Source organism: Xyrauchen texanus, chromosome 23, assembly GCF_025860055.1.
Source record: "Xyrauchen texanus isolate HMW12.3.18 chromosome 23, RBS_HiC_50CHRs, whole genome shotgun sequence".
In the NCBI taxonomy this organism is placed as follows: Eukaryota; Metazoa; Chordata; class Actinopteri; order Cypriniformes; family Catostomidae; genus Xyrauchen; species Xyrauchen texanus.
In genome coordinates, this window is record NC_068298.1 from 11,052,017 (window position 1) to 11,071,308 (window position 19,292).

The 19,292-nt window shown below is 35.9% G+C and overlaps 1 protein-coding gene and 1 pseudogene across 1 annotated transcript; both read left to right on the forward strand.

Annotated features, from left to right (window-relative positions):
• Positions 1-97: 97 nt before the first annotated feature.
• LOC127663277 (glucosamine-6-phosphate isomerase 1-like) lies at positions 98-7,879 on the forward strand (annotated as a pseudogene).
• A 1,735-nt stretch (positions 7,880-9,614) lies between these two features.
• Positions 9,615-16,191, forward strand: ndfip1 (Nedd4 family interacting protein 1). The gene is made up of 7 exons (XM_052154848.1): positions 9,615-9,828; positions 10,903-10,990; positions 11,077-11,207; positions 11,301-11,388; positions 11,991-12,115; positions 14,385-14,451; positions 14,603-16,191. Exons 1-7 carry the CDS (start codon positions 9,799-9,801, stop codon positions 14,707-14,709), a joined length of 636 nt encoding a protein of 211 aa, XP_052010808.1. The 5' UTR covers positions 9,615-9,798; the 3' UTR covers positions 14,710-16,191.
• Positions 16,192-19,292: the final 3,101 nt, after the last annotated feature.

The window sequence follows — 19,292 nt, forward strand, 5'->3', positions numbered from 1 at the left end:
TTCCATCATTTGAATTAGCCACACCCTCTATCCAAAACCCGACGCACACACACACACACACACACACACTTGGAGACCATTGTATTGGAGCAGATGGATGGTGGAGGGTCCCCCTGAGCATTTCACAGGAGCAGGACACCGTACCAACACTTGTACGAGCATATATGTGCTACATTGTGAATGTGCACTATGACTGACAGGAAGAAAAATCTTCTGATTGGCTAAATAAAAGATCTGACTGTGACCTGCAGACATCTTTTTGGCCTGTTTACAGAGTTAAGGGCTGTTACAGAGACAGTTGTGATATTTTATGGTACCTATTTCAGTGATGTTTTCTGCATGTTGCATATAAATATCACAATTCACTTGAACTTTAATTTTAATTAGCCTTCACTTTTGTATTTGCCTTTCCAGCTATTGATTTCTAAATACATTTAAGCGTGTTGTTATAACTTGAGCGTATTTTGAGCATATGGTGCAAATGATTGGAAAATAAAGTGTTTAAAAAAAAAAAATTATACATTGGGCTGTTACATTTTAACAGATTAATCAGAGCCCCATATTAAAATCCACAACATTTCTGTTGAAACACGTGATTTTGTTAGATTTACCTATATTTAAAAATAATAATAATAAGAGTATTGTTTAACAATATAAAAACTAAATATTTTAAGTTTTATTAATTTAATTTTGTTAAACATAGTTCAATTATATAGAATTTTATGAAATTGAAAAGTGTAAATAAAAAAATAAGCTAAATTATGTTTTTGAGTGTATATAAGAATGTCAAAAAAGACTAAAATGACATGTACATTTTGTTTCTCAATGTTTATGTGATATATCACGTGATGCTAAAAAACAGCAAGACATTGCACAACGATCAAAGATGTCCGTCTAGCCTTCTAGCGCATGTTCACAATGAAAAACATCATTCCATGTGAACGGCCATTTAGAATACAATCCGCAAACACTGCAACATTTCAGGGGTCTGGGTATCTCAGTGAATACTGATGCTGACTACAACCCCTGGAGCCCTGAGTTCAAATCCAGGGCATGCTGAGTGATTCCAGCCAGGTCTCCTAAGGCTAAGCAACCAAATTGGCCAGGTTGCTAGGGAGGGTAGAGTTGCATTGGGTAATCTCCTTGTGGGCACCATAATGTGTGGTTGGTTGTCTCCGTGGGGCACATGTGGATGCCGCGGAGATTAGCGTGGGTAATGTGCTAAACAATAAACGTGATAAAATGCACAGATTGACGGTCTCAAACACAGAGGCAACTAAGATCCTCCACCACCCGGATTGAGGCGAGTCACTACACCACCACGAGTACTTAGAGCGCATTGGGCATTCCAAATTGGGGAGAAAGAAAATAATACCACAACATTTCCTTTGATCACGAATATCATTTTACCTTCATACAATAAAACTCACATTTTAACTGTATATGGTTCAAAGACAGCCATGCGGATGAATCTACACGTTCTTTGTGTTTATTCTGCCTATTAGCTGGAGTTTGTTTTATACATTTTCTTCTACTATGTAATTCTGTCTCACAAAATTTAAATAGAAACACTATAGACTTGAGCAATCCGAAGGCAATGTTGTTGCTGGGGCTCTCGTGGCATACATGGACTGTTTGAGTTTAGAGGGATGGACGTCGGTTGGCGCTGTCGTGCGCGGGGTTAATGCGCAAATTTGTATTTTGTTCTGGGGGAAGTTCTGGGTTTGACTGTTGCACTAAATGTGGTCTTTCTAATTTTATTTTTGACACACAATCTATTTTTTCTCATATGTCAAAATGTTAATATGAGTGGATTCTCTCTCTCCACGTGGAAAGTGAATGGGTTGGGGCACCCCATAAAAAGAAGGAAGGTTATTTCTTTTCTTAAATGAAAGAAATATGAAATCGTGTTTCTTCAAGAAACATATTTTCCCTGCAGGAAGCTGAAAGGGAAGATATGGGGTGGACATGTTTTCTTTAGTGTTCGCTCGAGTAAGAGTAGGGGAGTCATTACATTGATAAGTATACATTTACAATTCAAATGTCTCAAACAGAGTAAAGATAAATTAGGAAGAGTCATTACTGTTTTAGCAGAAATTCAGGGGCAAAGGTTGAATTCGGCTAATATTTACTCACCTAACGCTGATGATCATTTTTATAGATCTTGAAGGGATGTTGCAAGCCACTGGCACACCTCATGATATAATATTTTAAGAGGAAACTTTAATCTGTTGATGGACTCAATCCTTGATCATAGTGAAACAAAAGTGTGTAAGCCCCCTACAGCAACACTGATGCTTCACAGGATGTGTAAAAATCTTGATCTTGCAGATATTTGGAGACTTTTGAACTCATCTGGTAGGGAGTATACATTCTTTTCATCAGTCCATAAGATTTATTCTAGAATAGATTATTTTTTTTTTTTTTCATATTTAAGTCCCTCATTTCACTTGGTGATTGCTCAATTGGAAACATTTTAGTCTCAGATCTCGGCCTGTGAGTTTAGAGGTGTTGCCAAATACGGAGAAAAAGAAATCATATGGTTGGTGCTTTAATGTATCCCTTTTGCAAAATCCTGATTTCCATCAAATGTTAAAGGCTGAAATCAATATTTATATGGAGACCAACTGGTCATCAGTATCCTCTGTGGGCATGGCTTGGGAGGCACTTAAGGCGGTTCTTAGGAGTCAGATCATACAGTGTGCCTCATTTATAAAAAATCCAAAGCATAAGAACTCGTGGAGTTGGAAGGGAATTTTAAAAGTGCTGAGGCAGAGTTGAAGCGCTGAATGTCATCTGATGGCCTCAGAGATTTGACCCTATTGAAATACTGATATAATACTATTTTGTCACTTAACGTGGAGTTTTGGCTGTTCAGGGCAAGACAGTCATACTTTGAATCGGGGGACAAAGCAGGGAAGCTTTTCCTACCATTTTTCTACCATTCCCTCAGAAATTTTTACCTCAGCCATTGATATTAATAATTAATAATATTAAAATTGTCTACTGATGAAGATATTAGAAATATTGTGGTACCATTAGAACTCCCTAAACTGATGGCTGAGCAAAAACATTCTCTTTATTCTGAGATAACCTTGGAGGTGCTTGGCGAGTTAATTAAATATCTGCCTACAGGCAAGGCTCCGGGGCTAGATGGCTTTGCCGCTGATTTATTTTTTTAGATCTTATGCTACAGAACTGGCCCCACTTTTAAGAATTGTATATGGAATCATTAAAGAATGGAAATCTTCAAGGCCTGGGTAGCTCAGCGAGTAAATACGCTGACTACCACCCCTGGAGTCCTGAATTTGAATCCATGGTGTGCTGAGTGACTCCAGCCAGGTCTCCTAAGCAACTAATTGGATCCTGTTGTTATGGAGGGTAGAGTCACATGGGGTAACCTCCTCGGGGCCGCTATAATGTGGTTTGAGCTTGGTTGGTATTGGATCTAGCATATATTTTGTGGCTTTTGATGTTTTGATAAGTTTTGTTAGCTCTTCATGACCTAAGACCGCGAGGATTGAAGTTGCACATGAGGAAAATTACAAGACACTGTTTCTGAGGTCACTGATGATTGCATAATTCCAATTTTATTTCTGATTATTTAAAATTTTAGCAGTTAAGAAATTCATTAAGTCATTATTATTGTGCTGCAATGGTATATCTGGTTCAGTGGAGGCTTTATTCCTAACCAATTTAGCCACAGTACTGTATAAACAACTAGGATTGGTGTGGTTATTTTCTATGAGTTTGCTAAAATATGCTGACCTGGCAGCTGTTAGTGCCTGTCTAGCTACAGACACTATCCTTCCATGCACCACAAAATACCTCTAATTTTGTATTCTTCCACTTGCGCTCCTTTTTCCATGCTGCTGTCTTGAGAGCATGAGTGTGATCATTGTATCATGGTGTGGGGCTTTTTTCTTTAATTTTCTTTAATCAATGGGGGGGTGACACTATCAAGAATGCTAGAGAAGACTGTATTTATATTTTCTGTTACTTTATCAAGTGCTTCTAGATTTTGGGGCTTATTGAGTGTATGAGATAGATCTGAAAGATTATAAGTGAAGCTAGTGGTCGAAAGAATAGCTCTGGTGTAGATTGAGTAACATTAGCTGATTGCAGCAAGAGGGTGTGGTAATGATCTGAGATGTCATCGCTCTGCGGAAGAAATTCTATAGTATCAACATCAACTCCAAAAGACAGAATTAAATCTAGCATATGATTATGGTGATGAGTTGGTCCTGTCACATTTTATCTGAATCCTAGAGAGTTGAAAATATCAATAAATGCTAATCCCAATGTGTCATTTTCATTATCTAAATGAATGTTGAAGTCACCAACCATTAGAGTTCTATCTATAGTAAATACAATATCTGATAAAAAAAAAATCTGCAAAATCACCAAGGAAATCAGAATAAGGCCCGGGTGATCTATATACTGTAACAAGGGCAAAAGACAAAATAGTTTTTTTTTTTTATTTATATCTGATGGTATACTGAGGACAGGATACTGACTTGTATCCTTCCTGTCCTCTGAGTAACACCTAAAACTTCACTGTAAATTGTAGCAACACCTCCTCGACTCTTCAGATGAGGTTCATGTTTTATAACAATAACCTGGGGGAGTGGATTCATTTAAACTAATATAGCCTATTCATCTGGTTTAAGCCAGATTTCATTCAAACAGAGTGCATCTAAATTATAGGTCATTAAAATCCTTACCTGTGAATGGAGCAACCTGCCTCCCTTGTCCTCCTTTCCGACCACCCTCAAAGAGATCTAATGTTTAGAAACCCTACCTTCATATGATGTTTATCATAAATGTTTTTGTTTTTCAAATATGACCTTAACAAAATGTTTTCTAAATGTTTAAGTTAGTTTTGTGTTTGGTAGTTCGGGTAACAGACACAGTCTCTATGAGATATCTTGCGATACAGTGTCTATGTGTTGTAGTTTATGTGACCTGTGTGACGTCACGTTCGGATTAACCAGTTTGTCTGCTTCCTGACCTGGGCCCCAGTTGCACCTTCCCTGGAGGGATGGAGTCCATCTCTCTTTAGCAGGTCAGGTCTTCCCCAACAACTCCATTTGTCTATAAATACTATGCTATTCTCTGGACACCACTCAGACATCCAGCCATTCAGTGACACTAATCTACTATAATCCTCATCACCATGACGAACAGGGAGGGGGCCAGAGCATGTTACTGTGTCTGACATAATTTTTGCAAGTTCACACACCTCTTTAACATTCTCTTTAGTGATCACTGACTGGCTAACCTAGAGATCATTAGTGTCGACTTTACAGCAATCTCCAAACATATGACCCGGTAAGTGTTTACAAAAGTCAAGATGATAACCTTTCTTGTGTTCCAACTCTTTAAATATTTAAGATCTTTTAAATCTTTTAGTCTTATAATCGTTTTGATTAATTCCAATGTAAATTTAATATAACAAGGATTTTTCTAGTCTCACTTGCTTTACATTAGACAGTCATTGTTTATCATAGAAACATTCCAAAGAGTGAAATACCGGTGTTATGGATCAACTGGAGATCATGTTAACTGGAGATGTGTCTGTGAATAATTTTACTAGCCTTTTCAGCGGATTCATTCAATGTGCATTGTCAATGACTAAAGAAAAACCTTTAGCACATTATAAAAAATATTGGTATCATTATTAAACAGAGTTTTTTCATGACGTCTGTTCTAACAAATTTTTCACAGTTTAAGATCGATTTTAAATGAAACAAAATTGCTGAATCTAATAGCCAGTAATTACAGAATACAATGCATTTTCTGAAGTTTACAGGCTTTTTAAGATTTAAGAATCTTTTTTTTTTATTATAACAAATACAATCATTATGTTCCTGAAGATCTTTCTCATGCTTTCTCTGAGTACTATTTATTCTTACCCATTGGTCAATTTGGCATTTGTACTTGCTCTCTTGTAATTTAAGTGTATAGGCCCATTGTTAACACAAATGCGCATATGATGCTTTAGTGTTGCAATTAAAAATCTTCCACGTGCGATGTAATGCTCTGACAGGTGTAATCGTCAATTCCCATTCAAACCAATGTCCCATGTTACCAGGGGCAACCATGTTACCCTGTGAAAGGGTAAAATAGTTCTTAAATTGTGTCAAATTCATTGGAACAGACATTGATCATACAAAGCGGGTTAATAATGATATTAACTTTTTTATGATGTGTAAAACGTTTTTCTTGGCTCCTAGGCTATTCACATGAATCTGCTGAAAATGCAAGTCAAATTATTCACGTGCACGCACACATCCCCTGTTAACATGATTCCCAGTTGATCCATAACACCGGAATGGTTCCTTTTAGCACAACACTTCTGCCTAAGTTTAATAGGGGCTAATGTCTGCTGGAGGCATTGTGCATTTTCAGATCGCTTCACCTGCTCACTTCGCTCAGACGCCATAGAACTAATCATATTCAATGACTATGACCAGGTCAGCGAATGGGCAGCCAAATATGTCAGGAACAGAATAAGAAAGTTTAATCCAGGTCTTGACAGATTCTTCACTCTGGGTCTTCCGACAGGTAGGGTTACTATAAAAATATAAATACTTTGTAATGCATAGTGTACTAGTGCACAAACACTTTTACTTTAAATAAAGATCTACTGTATGATCCTTTTTGCTTTTTGTTCAATATGTGTATCACAGGAAATACTCCCTTGGATGTTACAAGAAACTGATTGAGTATCACAAAAAGGGGCAAATATATTTTCAATATGTGAAAACGTTTAATATGGATGAGTATGTAGGTATACTGTATTTCAGGATCAAAGGTCGAAGCAGCTGTATAACAATGAACCAAGTACAACCGTTTGTTGTAATCACAGGACTTCCTAGAGACCATCCCGAAAGTTACCATTCATTCCTGTTGAATGCATATTCTTCAAGCATATTGATGCATGAAGAATGCTCATATCTTGGATGGCAATGCATCCAATCTAGAGAAAGAATGTCAGGACTTTGAAGTCAAGATCAAAGCGGCAGGAGGCATCAAACTTTTGGTTGGTGGTAAGACATTAGATTGAACTTTGACCTGTTGTTATTTGAAAAAGGACTACTGTGGTAAATTGTGTAATTTTGGTAAGCCTCTATAAAACAACACTGAAATAACACTCTCAGTTAGCCCCTTATTCACTTTGCAGGTATTGGACCTGACGGTCACATTTATTTTAATGAGCCTGGCTCAAGTCTTGTGTCCCGAACACATGTGAAGACCTTGGCTATGGGCACAATACTGGCTAATGTGTGCTTCTTTGATGGAGATCTCAGTTGGGGTTGGCATAGTAATGGATACTCAGGAGGGACACACACTCTAATTTAATTACATAATTCATGCACTTTTCCTTCATTACATTTAGAAATGTCATCCTTGCCTATTGTCATTTCTACAAGTTGAGCTTCGAACAATTATTGTACTATAGGCTATATAGTGTAGTTTGCAAAAAGAGCTGAATACAATCTTTACTTGCACATTTGAATAAACGCATAAAAAAAATAGAAGCTAAAATAAAATTCATCCTGGGCCGTCGCTTGAATTTACAAAGCTTGGGATAAAAATACACGGGTGGACCGCAGCCCCACAGCCCCCATACACTTAGCAGTGTCAAGACCCCTCATCACAGGGCCCGGGACAGTGTTCCTGGTTGCCCATGTTAAATAACACACAATATTCTGCTATTAAAACTGCTCATGGTCAGATTGCCCATGAACAGCAATAGCAACAAATTCAAAACAGCATCACCAAGGTAAAACATTTATGTTGTAGGCAGATCTGAGACAAATAATATTATTGTGTTACAATTTTAGGTCATGATCCTTATCACCAGTGCCCATAAAGCATTTGCTCACTTCAAAGACACAGAAGAGGGATCGAATCACATGTGGACTGTGTCTGCATTCCAGCAACACCCCCAGACCTTGTTTGTGTGTGAAGAAGATGCAACACATGAGTTGAGGGTAAAAACAGTCAAGTATTTTAAAGGTAATAAAAACTTGAACAAGTTTTACCTAGTTCAGTGATCTGTTCCTCCCGGAGGAATGTAGGAGGGAATGCATTAATATTAAATGTAACAACATTAGATAATCCCTTGTTTTTTTTTTTTCGTTTTTTAAGGCATGATGCATGCAGTGGTGGAGCTAGGGGGTGGCCAGTGGTGGCCTTGGCTGTTTGTAATTGTTTTGGTCATTTTTGGCACAATTTAGTTGTTTAGAGGTGAAATCATCTCTGTACAAATGTACAAACTTAACATGTGCGCACACCAATGTCGCCAAACCTCTCCTTCCCGGGTGTCATTGTATCTTGTATCCACTATTTTTATGAAACCTCTCAATACTTGATATTGAATTAGAATGTGATTAACATATATTATAATCAATTTGTAATCCCACAGTCTAAAATGTGACACAAATAAATCAATAGCAAACTGTTGATTAAATAAAAATGGAATACTTAGAACAACATGAACTGCAATTACATTGTATGGATTGGATTTATTGACAGAGATGACATATGTTTGACTTGTCTGCACAACATGGCACTTGTAGGGTACAACAGGGCTAAAGGCCCCCTGGGGTAAAAGGCACATTTTATAAAATTATCTCCCAAAATACTAAACAGCAACAAAAAATACAACAGCACTTTCCTGAACAACTTTTTGTCAGTTTGCACTGTAAAAATGTCCTGATCCATGAGAGCATTGCATGTAATGTCTAAAGTTTGATTTTGAGGCAATTGTATAAATATATATTTTTTTTATTTTAAATATTTAAATGCAAATGTATGTAGTTTATGAAACATATATTTTGAGAATTATTTGTAATTTTCAGTTTTGTTCAAGGAGATTCATTTTAAAATTAAAATGAAATTTATTTTAAATAACTGTCCATTATGTGAAGAAGAAGAAGAAGAAGAAGAAGAAGAAGAGAAAAAAAAAAACCTTTTGCAGGGGCTAAATAGCCCATAAAATACATGTTGTTGTTGTTGTTTTTTCTTAAGTGCGGCAAATTGATTTGATATGAAAAATGTACAAAGTGGATTCACATTAACTGATCCAATCACAATGGAGATTCATTAGTTTATTGAATACTTGAGATGTTATGAAATGCCAAATTATCAAAACAATAATGCTTCATCTGTGAAATCTGTATTGACCAGGGTGTGTTTTATAATACTGCTAAATGCTGACAGGTACAGGGATCACATAGGGAGATTTAAAAATGTCAGTTACAAATACAAATGTAATACACACACGTGAATGTAATCATAGTTTTGATGAGCTCTTCCCATTAGCACATAGCCGTTTCAAGTTTAAAAGTGTGTTTTTAGTTCAGAAGTCTGTCAAAGTCACTAATGGAACACTTTTGATTACATAATATAGAAACCTTCAAGAGCTCTGTCATAAACACAAACATGGGTTGTGTTGCAAAGTGTACTGAGATATCTACCTAGATAGCATTTTTGACCAACATAGATGCTCAGCAGACTCAATGATGATGTCTAAAAATGCTTTCTAGGTAGGCAGCTCACTGGGCTTGGAACGCAGTCATAGAGACTGACGCTGTACCCGACTGAGCATGAGCAGTCGCCATTGTTTGGGCAACAGATTAGCCTGGTACTGGCCATCTGTGATAGGAAAATATATCAATCAAACCCATTAAAGAGAGGGGCAGCTGGTAATATTAGCAAACGTTTAATGTTTAATCATTTGTTCTGTATGAGTGATTAAGTGAACAACAGATCGACGCAAATCTAAGAATGACTGATCAGAGGAGTGGATATCAGCAGGTAACGGCACGATGAAGCTCATTTGTTTCGTTTTCACATCGGGCTTTTGTTTTTTCTCGAACGTCGATCATTTTGGGGACATGCTTAATAATGTGATCACTGGCTCTGGATGATAACGTACTTTTTGGACAGACACGGTTAAAGTTATATTAATTAGCTGGTTAGCCGCCTTACTAATTTTGCGGCCTTCTTTTACCAAACCGGAAAAACAAATGGCTCTTCATTGTTACTTTAATAATAATAGAATATCAGCGCTATTTTGTGATTGATAAAATTACTGATTAAGTCATTTTGTATTTGTTAATGCTTATCTAAAACGCAAACAAACCCATGGCAATATTATTTATAATAGTGTTTTTAATTGTTGTTACTTTTTCACTTGTGTAACTATTAAGTTGCTTTTATTATTTAAAATTTTATACGATACATATATTTAATATTTTGTACAATACGTTTATTTTACATATGTTTTCATTAAATTTCGTTTATTTTATACATTTTAATATTTCAAATTATATTTAATAGTTTATATAATACATATATTTAATAGTTTATATAATACATATATTTAATAGTTTATACAATACTGTTATTTTACATATATTTTTTATTCAATTTCGTTTATTTTATATGTTTTAATATTTCAAATTGAATAGCTTATATAATACATTTATTCAAGACATTTATTTTAAATAGTATGTGTATTTTATTTAGTTTAGTTTTTAAATTTCAAAGTATATTTTATATAACACATTTATTTTAAATGCAATATGTATTTTTATATCAGTGTATAGAATTGTTATTCAACTTTTATTTACTTATTTAACTATTAAGTTACATTTATTTTTTGTATATTGACTATTTTATATGAAATATTTGTTTAAAAAATATATATAGTTTGATTTTATTATTTATATATTTTTAAATACATGTATTGCATTATGACATTTATTTTTAATATGTAGTTTTATATTATATTTAAAATATAAATATAATTTCATTATGTTCAATATTAACTTACATTAAAAGAATATAACTTTCAAATATCACCAACTCTTTTCTTCTTGTCTGTAGTTGAATAATGAGGAGGAGACAGGGGAGGTGATCCAACAAGCCACTGATGCTCCTCCACCATACAGCACCGTTGCAGCAAGTAACGCAGGTAACATCTACAGGCCTGAAATTACAGATATCATGTTTTATAATCCTTTTGCTCTGTGTTTGATTTATTAAATTTTTTTGCTGCAGCTTTTTTTGAGTACAAAGAGGATGAACTGTACCCCAAACCCCCATCATACAATGTTGCTACATCATTGCCATCATATGATGAGGCCGAGAGGAGCAAAGTAGAATCCACTGTACCCCTCGTCACTGACAGGGTAAGATTTGTGACACATCTGTGATTCATTTTGGTCAATAATAGTCGATGGATTACTCTTTTTGACACATCCTTACTTGCACATCTGTTACAGGATGAAGACTTTATTGCCAGGGATGGCTTTCATGATACAGATCAACTGCGGGTTGGGAATGATGGGATATTCATGCTGACGTTTTTCAGTAAGTATACAGTGCACACAGTGACATCTTTCCTTTGAAAGACCACATGGTATTAGGTGGGAGGGAAAATTATCATTCTGAAAAGCATCTGATTGGATAACTTGTTTTATGCAAACATTGAGTCATCACATTTTATGGTTCATTTTCCCGAAATATGCTAAAAATGTTTAGTTTTTACACTGTGTCCTAACTAGCGGCATGTAATTTATTTGTCCTCACTGAAAGCAAAATTTATGTGTAACGCAACAAATTCACAGATAGTCAGAACATACTGTATTTGATGTTTAATATATATAGAGTGGGCATATGAGATTTCACTGTGGGTGGAGCTAAAACAACAAAACCTTACATGGGAAGAAATAGAATTTATTGCATCATTCCTGGTAAAAACTTAAATGTAATTCCTTTTTATTGAATTAAAATGTCCTGCTGTTTACTCTGGTGTGAATTTAGCTTAAAAAGAAAGCTAATAATTCTTCTGATGTAAAATATCATTTGATATTCTGTTATGGTTTTTGGATGGATGATTGAATTGAGGGATTTACATATGGACACAACTGCAGCTGATATGCTAATGGATTTTTAATCCTTTGCATTCCCAGTGGCATTCCTCTTTAACTGGATTGGCTTTTTCCTGTCCTTCTGTCTGACCACCTCTGCCGCTGGCCGCTATGGTGCCATCTCTGGGTTTGGACTTTCCCTGGTTAAATGGGTCCTGATTGTCAGGGTACGAGAGGATGCCAGTGCTGCGTTTTTAGACAGAGACAATAACTGCTCTATACAGTTCCCAAAAATGTGTAATATTCTGCTAAATACTAAGCATTCATGGCTCAGCTAAATCCCTTTAAACTATGATGATGAGAATAGAGGTCGACCGATGGCCGATTATTGCTGCCGATTTATTTTGGCCGATATGTGCTTGTTTTTAACCTCTTATTTGAACCTTTTATTTGAAAGATAAAATGTAACACAAATAATTACTTAAGATAGACAAAATTTCTCAAATACATTTATTGAACACTTGACCAATCTGCACTTGTAGACTTAAATTAAAAATGTATAATGTAAAAACATATTGTATAAATAATGTATAACAAATATATTAAATAAACAAAGTAGGTGTTACGAACTGCTCCGAGACACGAAGGTTGAGATCCAAATGCAGCTTTAATTAAGGGGCAATCCAGACACGTAATCCAATATTCAGAGCATCCAAGAGAAGCACAGGCATAACTAGGGATGGGTATCGTTAAGGTTTTAATGGTATTACTACTCTTAACGATACTGCTTATCGATCCGGTACTTTAACGGTATTCTTAACGGTTCTTTTTGTTATATATATATTACACAAAGATAAACATTATATAGGCACAGTGATTTAATTTCAGGAAGGTCCACTAACATTACTGTTCAGGTGTGGTCTAAAAAGAAATCTAATAAAGTAATCAATTGTAAAATAACACTGCATAGTTTATCATAGATGGATTAATGCTTATTAATGCAGAAGTTATTCATTCAAGAGCTGTAAGTGATTTTCTCTTTGCCTTTTGTTGTTTGATTCGCAGTAATGGCTCAATCGTCGGCATGTTTATTAGGATGCTTCCCCTTTAAGACAGAGTTCAGATCTAATAGACTCCTGATGCAGCATATTTTCTCCCAACTATTTCCATAATTACGTCCATTTAAGACATAAACTGTGTTTAAGTGAATCTCCCAGTCGGTCGTTTTGACATATTTTTGTGTATAGTTGATCGTTTAGACGCGCACATGAAACCCAAAGTAGCCTATAGTTTGCTTGTCTCTTTGCGGTGTGTTTCGAGCGCGCGCCTTGGGAACGGTATCTCTTGCGCTCTTTTTATTATTAAACGCGTCCCGCAATTTAGCAACAGTAGCTAGACTGCATTTTACAACAATCACCGATCGTGCTGATTCTGACGTTAAGTTTGAGTTTTAGGGAGAAATGTCAGTGCACCGCTGTGAAGGGAAGGAAGTTGTGCTAGACAGAATGCGGCTTATGTATAAATATTCTTTTTATAATCTTTGGAAGGCGAAATATAAAATAAAATCAGACTAATATCACAGATCTAAACCAGGCTACGTTTGAATATTTAGTTCTGTCCTCCGTCGTCACTCATTATGCAGGACTCGTGTTGTGCTCGCTGTGTCACCGCGTCAGCGAGATCTCTCTCTCTCTCTCTGACTGCGAATAGCTAAATTGCATCACAGACAAATGGTTTCATATTATTATACATAGAAATGGCTGGCGAGATAAAATAACTTTCTCTTTATAGCAATAATAAATGTATTTTCTTAATTTCTCCAGTACCGACAGCAGAACCGGTAACGTCCGAGCTTACCAAAGCCAGTCCTTTAATAGCCTATAGTGCGTTGGTATCTTTTTTTATTACTTATTTCTCTGCATTGAGTGACAACCCTCTCAAATATAAGACACACAAACAGAACAAATAAAAGTCTCAGATTCACTGTCTGTAATTGCAAAATTCTTGCTTACTTATTGTGACATGATAGCAACCCTTCTGCTGTGATAATGCAACTTCAACGACGCTATCAATATCCAAAGTAGCCGAACGTCATGTCGCCTATTGCGTTTGTCGCGTTTTTTCTTGAAGTTGGCAGTAAAATATCAAAAGTTTTTAATTAAATATAAAGAAGTTATACAAATTTAATCCTTACTGTTTTCTCCAAGGAACTTAGCTCCTTCCTTAGGCACTGGATGAGGTCTGCTCACTCTGCTGGAAAATGACTCTAGGGGCAGCGTGCATCGAACACGTGTTCCACAACAACACTAGGCTGCCCACAGATGCGCCTGCCTAATAATCGGCTTGATATACTTGGATATTGGCCGATGCCGATTATGTTAAAAAATGCAAAAAATCGGCAGATTAATCGGTCGACCTACTAGATGAGAATAAAAAGTTTTTGCAATGTAATAGAGAACGGGCAACTCACTTGGTTTGTTTCTGTGGTTGAACCAGTATTCTACCTACTTCCCTGGATATTTTGACGGGCAGTACTGGCTGTGGTGGGTTTTCCTTGTTGTAGGTGAGTGTACATTTGCTTTTAGAATACTGCATATGGTTTCCTTTTTTATCTTCGTTCTCTCTTGAATTTATTTAAAATGAAAAATGGTGGGGGATTTTTTTTTTATTGTTCACAGTATTAAGTGTTGTTGTTGTTTTTTTAATCCCTGCAGGATTCCTGCTATTCTTCCGGGGGTTTGTCAACTACTCCAGAGTTCGCAACATGGCAGATCATTCCATGTCGACCCTTCCTCGAACCCAAGTTCTTTTTATCTATTAGGTAAATCAAAAGAATCGATTCACTGGTTTTACATGCGTGTTTATGTGTGTGCAGTAATGCCACAGTATGTGATAAGAATGTGAAGGATTATTCAAAAGAGATTGTTCTAAAATATAAAAATGAGTATTTCATAAAATTTCATGATTGAATATATATAAATCTATATTCTAAAATGTAGGTGAAGTATAAAAAAAAGAAAATCTGATAATGGATTTTAAACCTCAGGATTACTGGAAAATGAACAAAACGGCAAACTCAAAGCAAGCTGACGACATGTTTTTGAATCTTCGGGACATAAACGGCAGAGCAAAGATGAATCATACACATCTCTGTTGTTCACATAATGCATCGAATTATACATTGGCATTTTTACTAAAGTATCTGAATTGTTCTCCAGCCATTTATCTGTGCTTAAAGTGCAGTCATAATATATGCATACATTCTGCAGTTAATGTGCATGTGTTTGGCATTTTAAAGGTGCACTCAATTTTGCTCCTAAAGAAATTAATTGTAATTTTGAAACGTATGTAAATAATCATGACCACTTGCATGAGATGAAGACTCCCTTATAATAACTGTTTTATTCTACATGGAGAGGGTACTGTCATGGTGACTGCCATGTTAGGATCACATGACGAGCCAAATACTACTTGCTTAAGCTCAGTAACGTCCTGTTATTGGAAACTTTCACTCATGGATTAAATTATGGTAATATCATGGCTGACTGAATTTCTACAATGGCATCGTTATCTGAAAACTATTGTTTGTTGCTGCTTCCACACCACTAGGTGTCAGTGTAAATCCAATACAACATAAAAAAAAAAATAATAAAAATCTGAGTGCACCTTTAAATTTTAATAAGCAGTGATGCCATCAGAGAGTTTGTTTTGTTAAATTCCCAGTCGCACAGTTTGTTTCTGTAAGTTTTCTCTTAATTTGTGGGAAAGTTGTCATTTTACTTTGTGAGTAAATCTAGTAATTGAACTTCTTTTGTGATTTACAAAAGAGGATGTACTGTATATAAAGGTACTCAAGAATAGTGATATAAACGTTATAAACATGCACTTTTAAGATATACACAGAACAAAAACACAGAACAACTGTTGGGTCCTTTATAAGTTTAGTCAAGTATACTTAAGCAATTTGTTTCAAATGAAGAGGACCAAAATATTAGTTATCATGTAATATGTAAGCTTAGATTAATAGCAATTCAGTATAATGAAAATTAATACAGCATTCAAGCACATCTGTATTCATATTATAATGCGCTTAATCGATGATCTGGTTAGAGTTATGGAATATTTTATGATGCCAAATGTAGCAGTATAGAATTAATTTCAGTATGAGATCGTGCTTCACAGTGTGTTTGTGATTTACATGTTTTACACTTGTCTAGTAACTTTTAATAAATGTAACTTCTATGGCAACTCCACTGGTTACTTTGTATGTTTGTCAAAAAATATCTGGTGTTTAAGCACTAACATTGACTCCTTTTAGATCCTCAATTGATTGGAATTGGATTGCAAACTTCAACTAAACAAATCTATCATTTGCACATTAATTGATTAAACCATTAAGAACAACTGTACAATCCATTTATTTGGCCTCTTATTTTGCAGTATAAAATAATCTTAATGGCTGAAAAGGGAATTGCTGATGTATTCAACTAAAAATGGGTCTTTCAGTTACACCTCTTGCAAATACTAATTTTAATGTTTGTACATTTTATTTGGAGTTAATATAATTATATGTTTTTATACAACTATTTTGTTAAATGATATTGCTGTTGCTAACTTTAAAGCAAGCGGGTTGATGTCGCACAGTGACGCTGGCAGTGACGATTCTCCCTGACCGATCAGTGATCTGCAGGATTTTGACGTCACATTTAGTATCGGCTTGGCTCGCTTGGAACCTCGACCGAGGTGGTACTAATCAGGTAGCAGGTACTATCCACAGTGGAAAACCTCAAAAAAGCGTGCAGAGTCGAGTTGTGCCGTGTAGTGGAAAAGCCCCATAAGGCAGTTCTGATTCTGACCTTTGATTTTTGATAATCTTAGTTTGCTAAAATGCACATCTTTTATTTCACCACAAAACACAGATTTCACGACTTCTAAGATGGACCTCATAAATGCACGTTCAATAAAACAAGTCTTTTATTCTGAATGACTTTTATACATCACGATCATTGGACTTTTTATTCATCACTGAGACTTTGCTGAATCCTGGCGAACAAATGGCCCTGGGGTATCTAACTCTGCCAGGCTGTGACTTTTTAAATCCCCTAAGGACTTCTGTTTTTAAAAACTCTTTTAATTGCACAATGCTGCCTATGGACATATATTCCAGTTTTGAGGTCCAATTGTTAAAGATTGACATTTTGGGTCCTGCCTTCTGTGCACTTCTATACAGACCTCCCAAATTTAATAAGGACTTCATCCAACAATATTCTGACTTTCTCTCTGGACTGGTGTCTTTTTGGTGACAGACTCCTGATTCTTGGAGATTTTAATATTCAAGTATGCTGTCCATGGAAACCGCTGGTAAAGGAATTTATCTCCCACACTGAGTCTTTAAATTTGTACGACATGTCACTGGTCCTACTCACAATATGGGTCATACTTTAGATCTGGTGTTATCATATGGTCTTTCTCTGTCCAACTTAGAGGTCTTAGATATTGGCATTTCTGACCATTATTCAATCATGTTTGAGTCTGTACCTACTTGTCCTCTACCTACTTTTTCTCAGCCCTTTCGCCACTTCCGGCCCATTTTAAGTGCATAAAACGATAGCAAAATTAAGAACAGTAATGACTATAAAATCAACAGCAAAAATGGTGCTGGACCAAAGCTTTTAACCTTTACTGCTTACTGATAGTCCATCACCTTTCCAAATCTGAGGTGCAAGATATAGTCTTGAGTTCAGAGTTCTACCGAGCCACAAAAGGAACAAATGTGTCAAGTTTAATGCAGTGGACTCTACTGCATCAGCAGCAACAGTAGAGCGAAGGGTTTGTTTCATATTGGTGCATATTTTGCAGTTGAACTATTGTGTACCCTATGGGCAGGACCTTTAGAGCTGGCATCCACTAGATCCTTTTGAAGCAATGAAGTTCACTGTGTGAGCTGTACACCATTGGTGTAATTTCATTCTTAAAAATGCTGATTTAGAGTACTCCATCACCTGGCTGGCTAGAAGTATCAGTTCTGAGTGCAATACACACAACCCCCCCCCCCCCCCTTTCTGAAAACTCGTGATGTACATGTATCTGCAGTGTGCTGATTTAGAATAAAAATGTAAAACATTGAGAGTAAAAAAAAAAAAAAGTGATTAGGATGATCAATAAACTAGCAATTTATTGCTGTTGCCTTGTTAATATGTAATCATGTAATCTTTAAAAAAGTATCTAATGTGATTGAGTATTTTAAAATGTAATGAATCAATTTACAAGTTCTTGATTTTTGTAATCGGTTTACCTGCTCCAGATTACATGTAATCAGTTACTACCAAGCACTGTTGGTAAGCAGCAAACACAGACAAACGCAATGATACAAATAGTGAAGTGTTCCAGACATTGCAGCAACTTTCTTGAAATGTTTTAATGAAATTCAAAGACCAGAACGGTTATAGAAAATGTATATGATGCATAATGTAGTAAAATATATTATCCTAGTGTAAGATTATATATGCAGATGAATTCCACCAACATGATTTGAAATGAGAAAAATCCAGCCATTCAGTTTGGAATGTTACCACGTCATAAATTACCGACCTTCATACGGAACCCCCACACCAGGCTGTTCTGTGTAAGATTACAAGGACCATCAGCTTTGCACAACTCTTAAGACATTTCATCTTAATCTAGCCTTGCTAGATAATGCTGAAAATCCCTTTGAACTGTGGTAACGTTTGTACCTGACAAATTAATGGTTATAGACTGATGGACCTCTTTAAAATGTGTGTAGTGGTGTGCGGTCACCTTTTTTTGTGCAATCATCAATTTATAAATATAATCTTTAATTTTGTATGATTCATCTCATTCTACTAAGAATGGTAACTATAAGGCTTAACTTGCTAAAATACAATGATGTGTAAAATCAGTATGATTTTTTCATGTTTTGTTACCTAGATGTATAACAGCCATGAAAAAATTTTATGTTTAGTATGTGGGCATTCGCTGGGGTCTGAAGAGAAAGCTGATGAAAACGAATATCATGTCTCTTGTACCATTCTCAAGATATAAAAGCTCATGACTAAATTTGCACTATTTTTGAGCGGAACATTTTTAAGAGTCTGAAACAAAGGACCATAACTCAACTGTCGGAAAAGATAGCCCAGTTGACCATGTGACTCTTAAATGTAATTTCTGATTGGCGCAGGACACCTGTGGTGGATGCGGCCAATTTCAGTTCAAATAGTTCGAAATAGGAAGAACACGTGCTCTTCTCATCTCTTCATCCTCTTGAGGCTCTCTCTTCTGCCTGCATGCACCATGTGAGGTCCAAGGGAGTTTGGGACTCGAGGTCCCGAGAAAGCTCATCACTCTCTACGGTTCACAAACCCATGAGAAGGCATCGCTTCACAG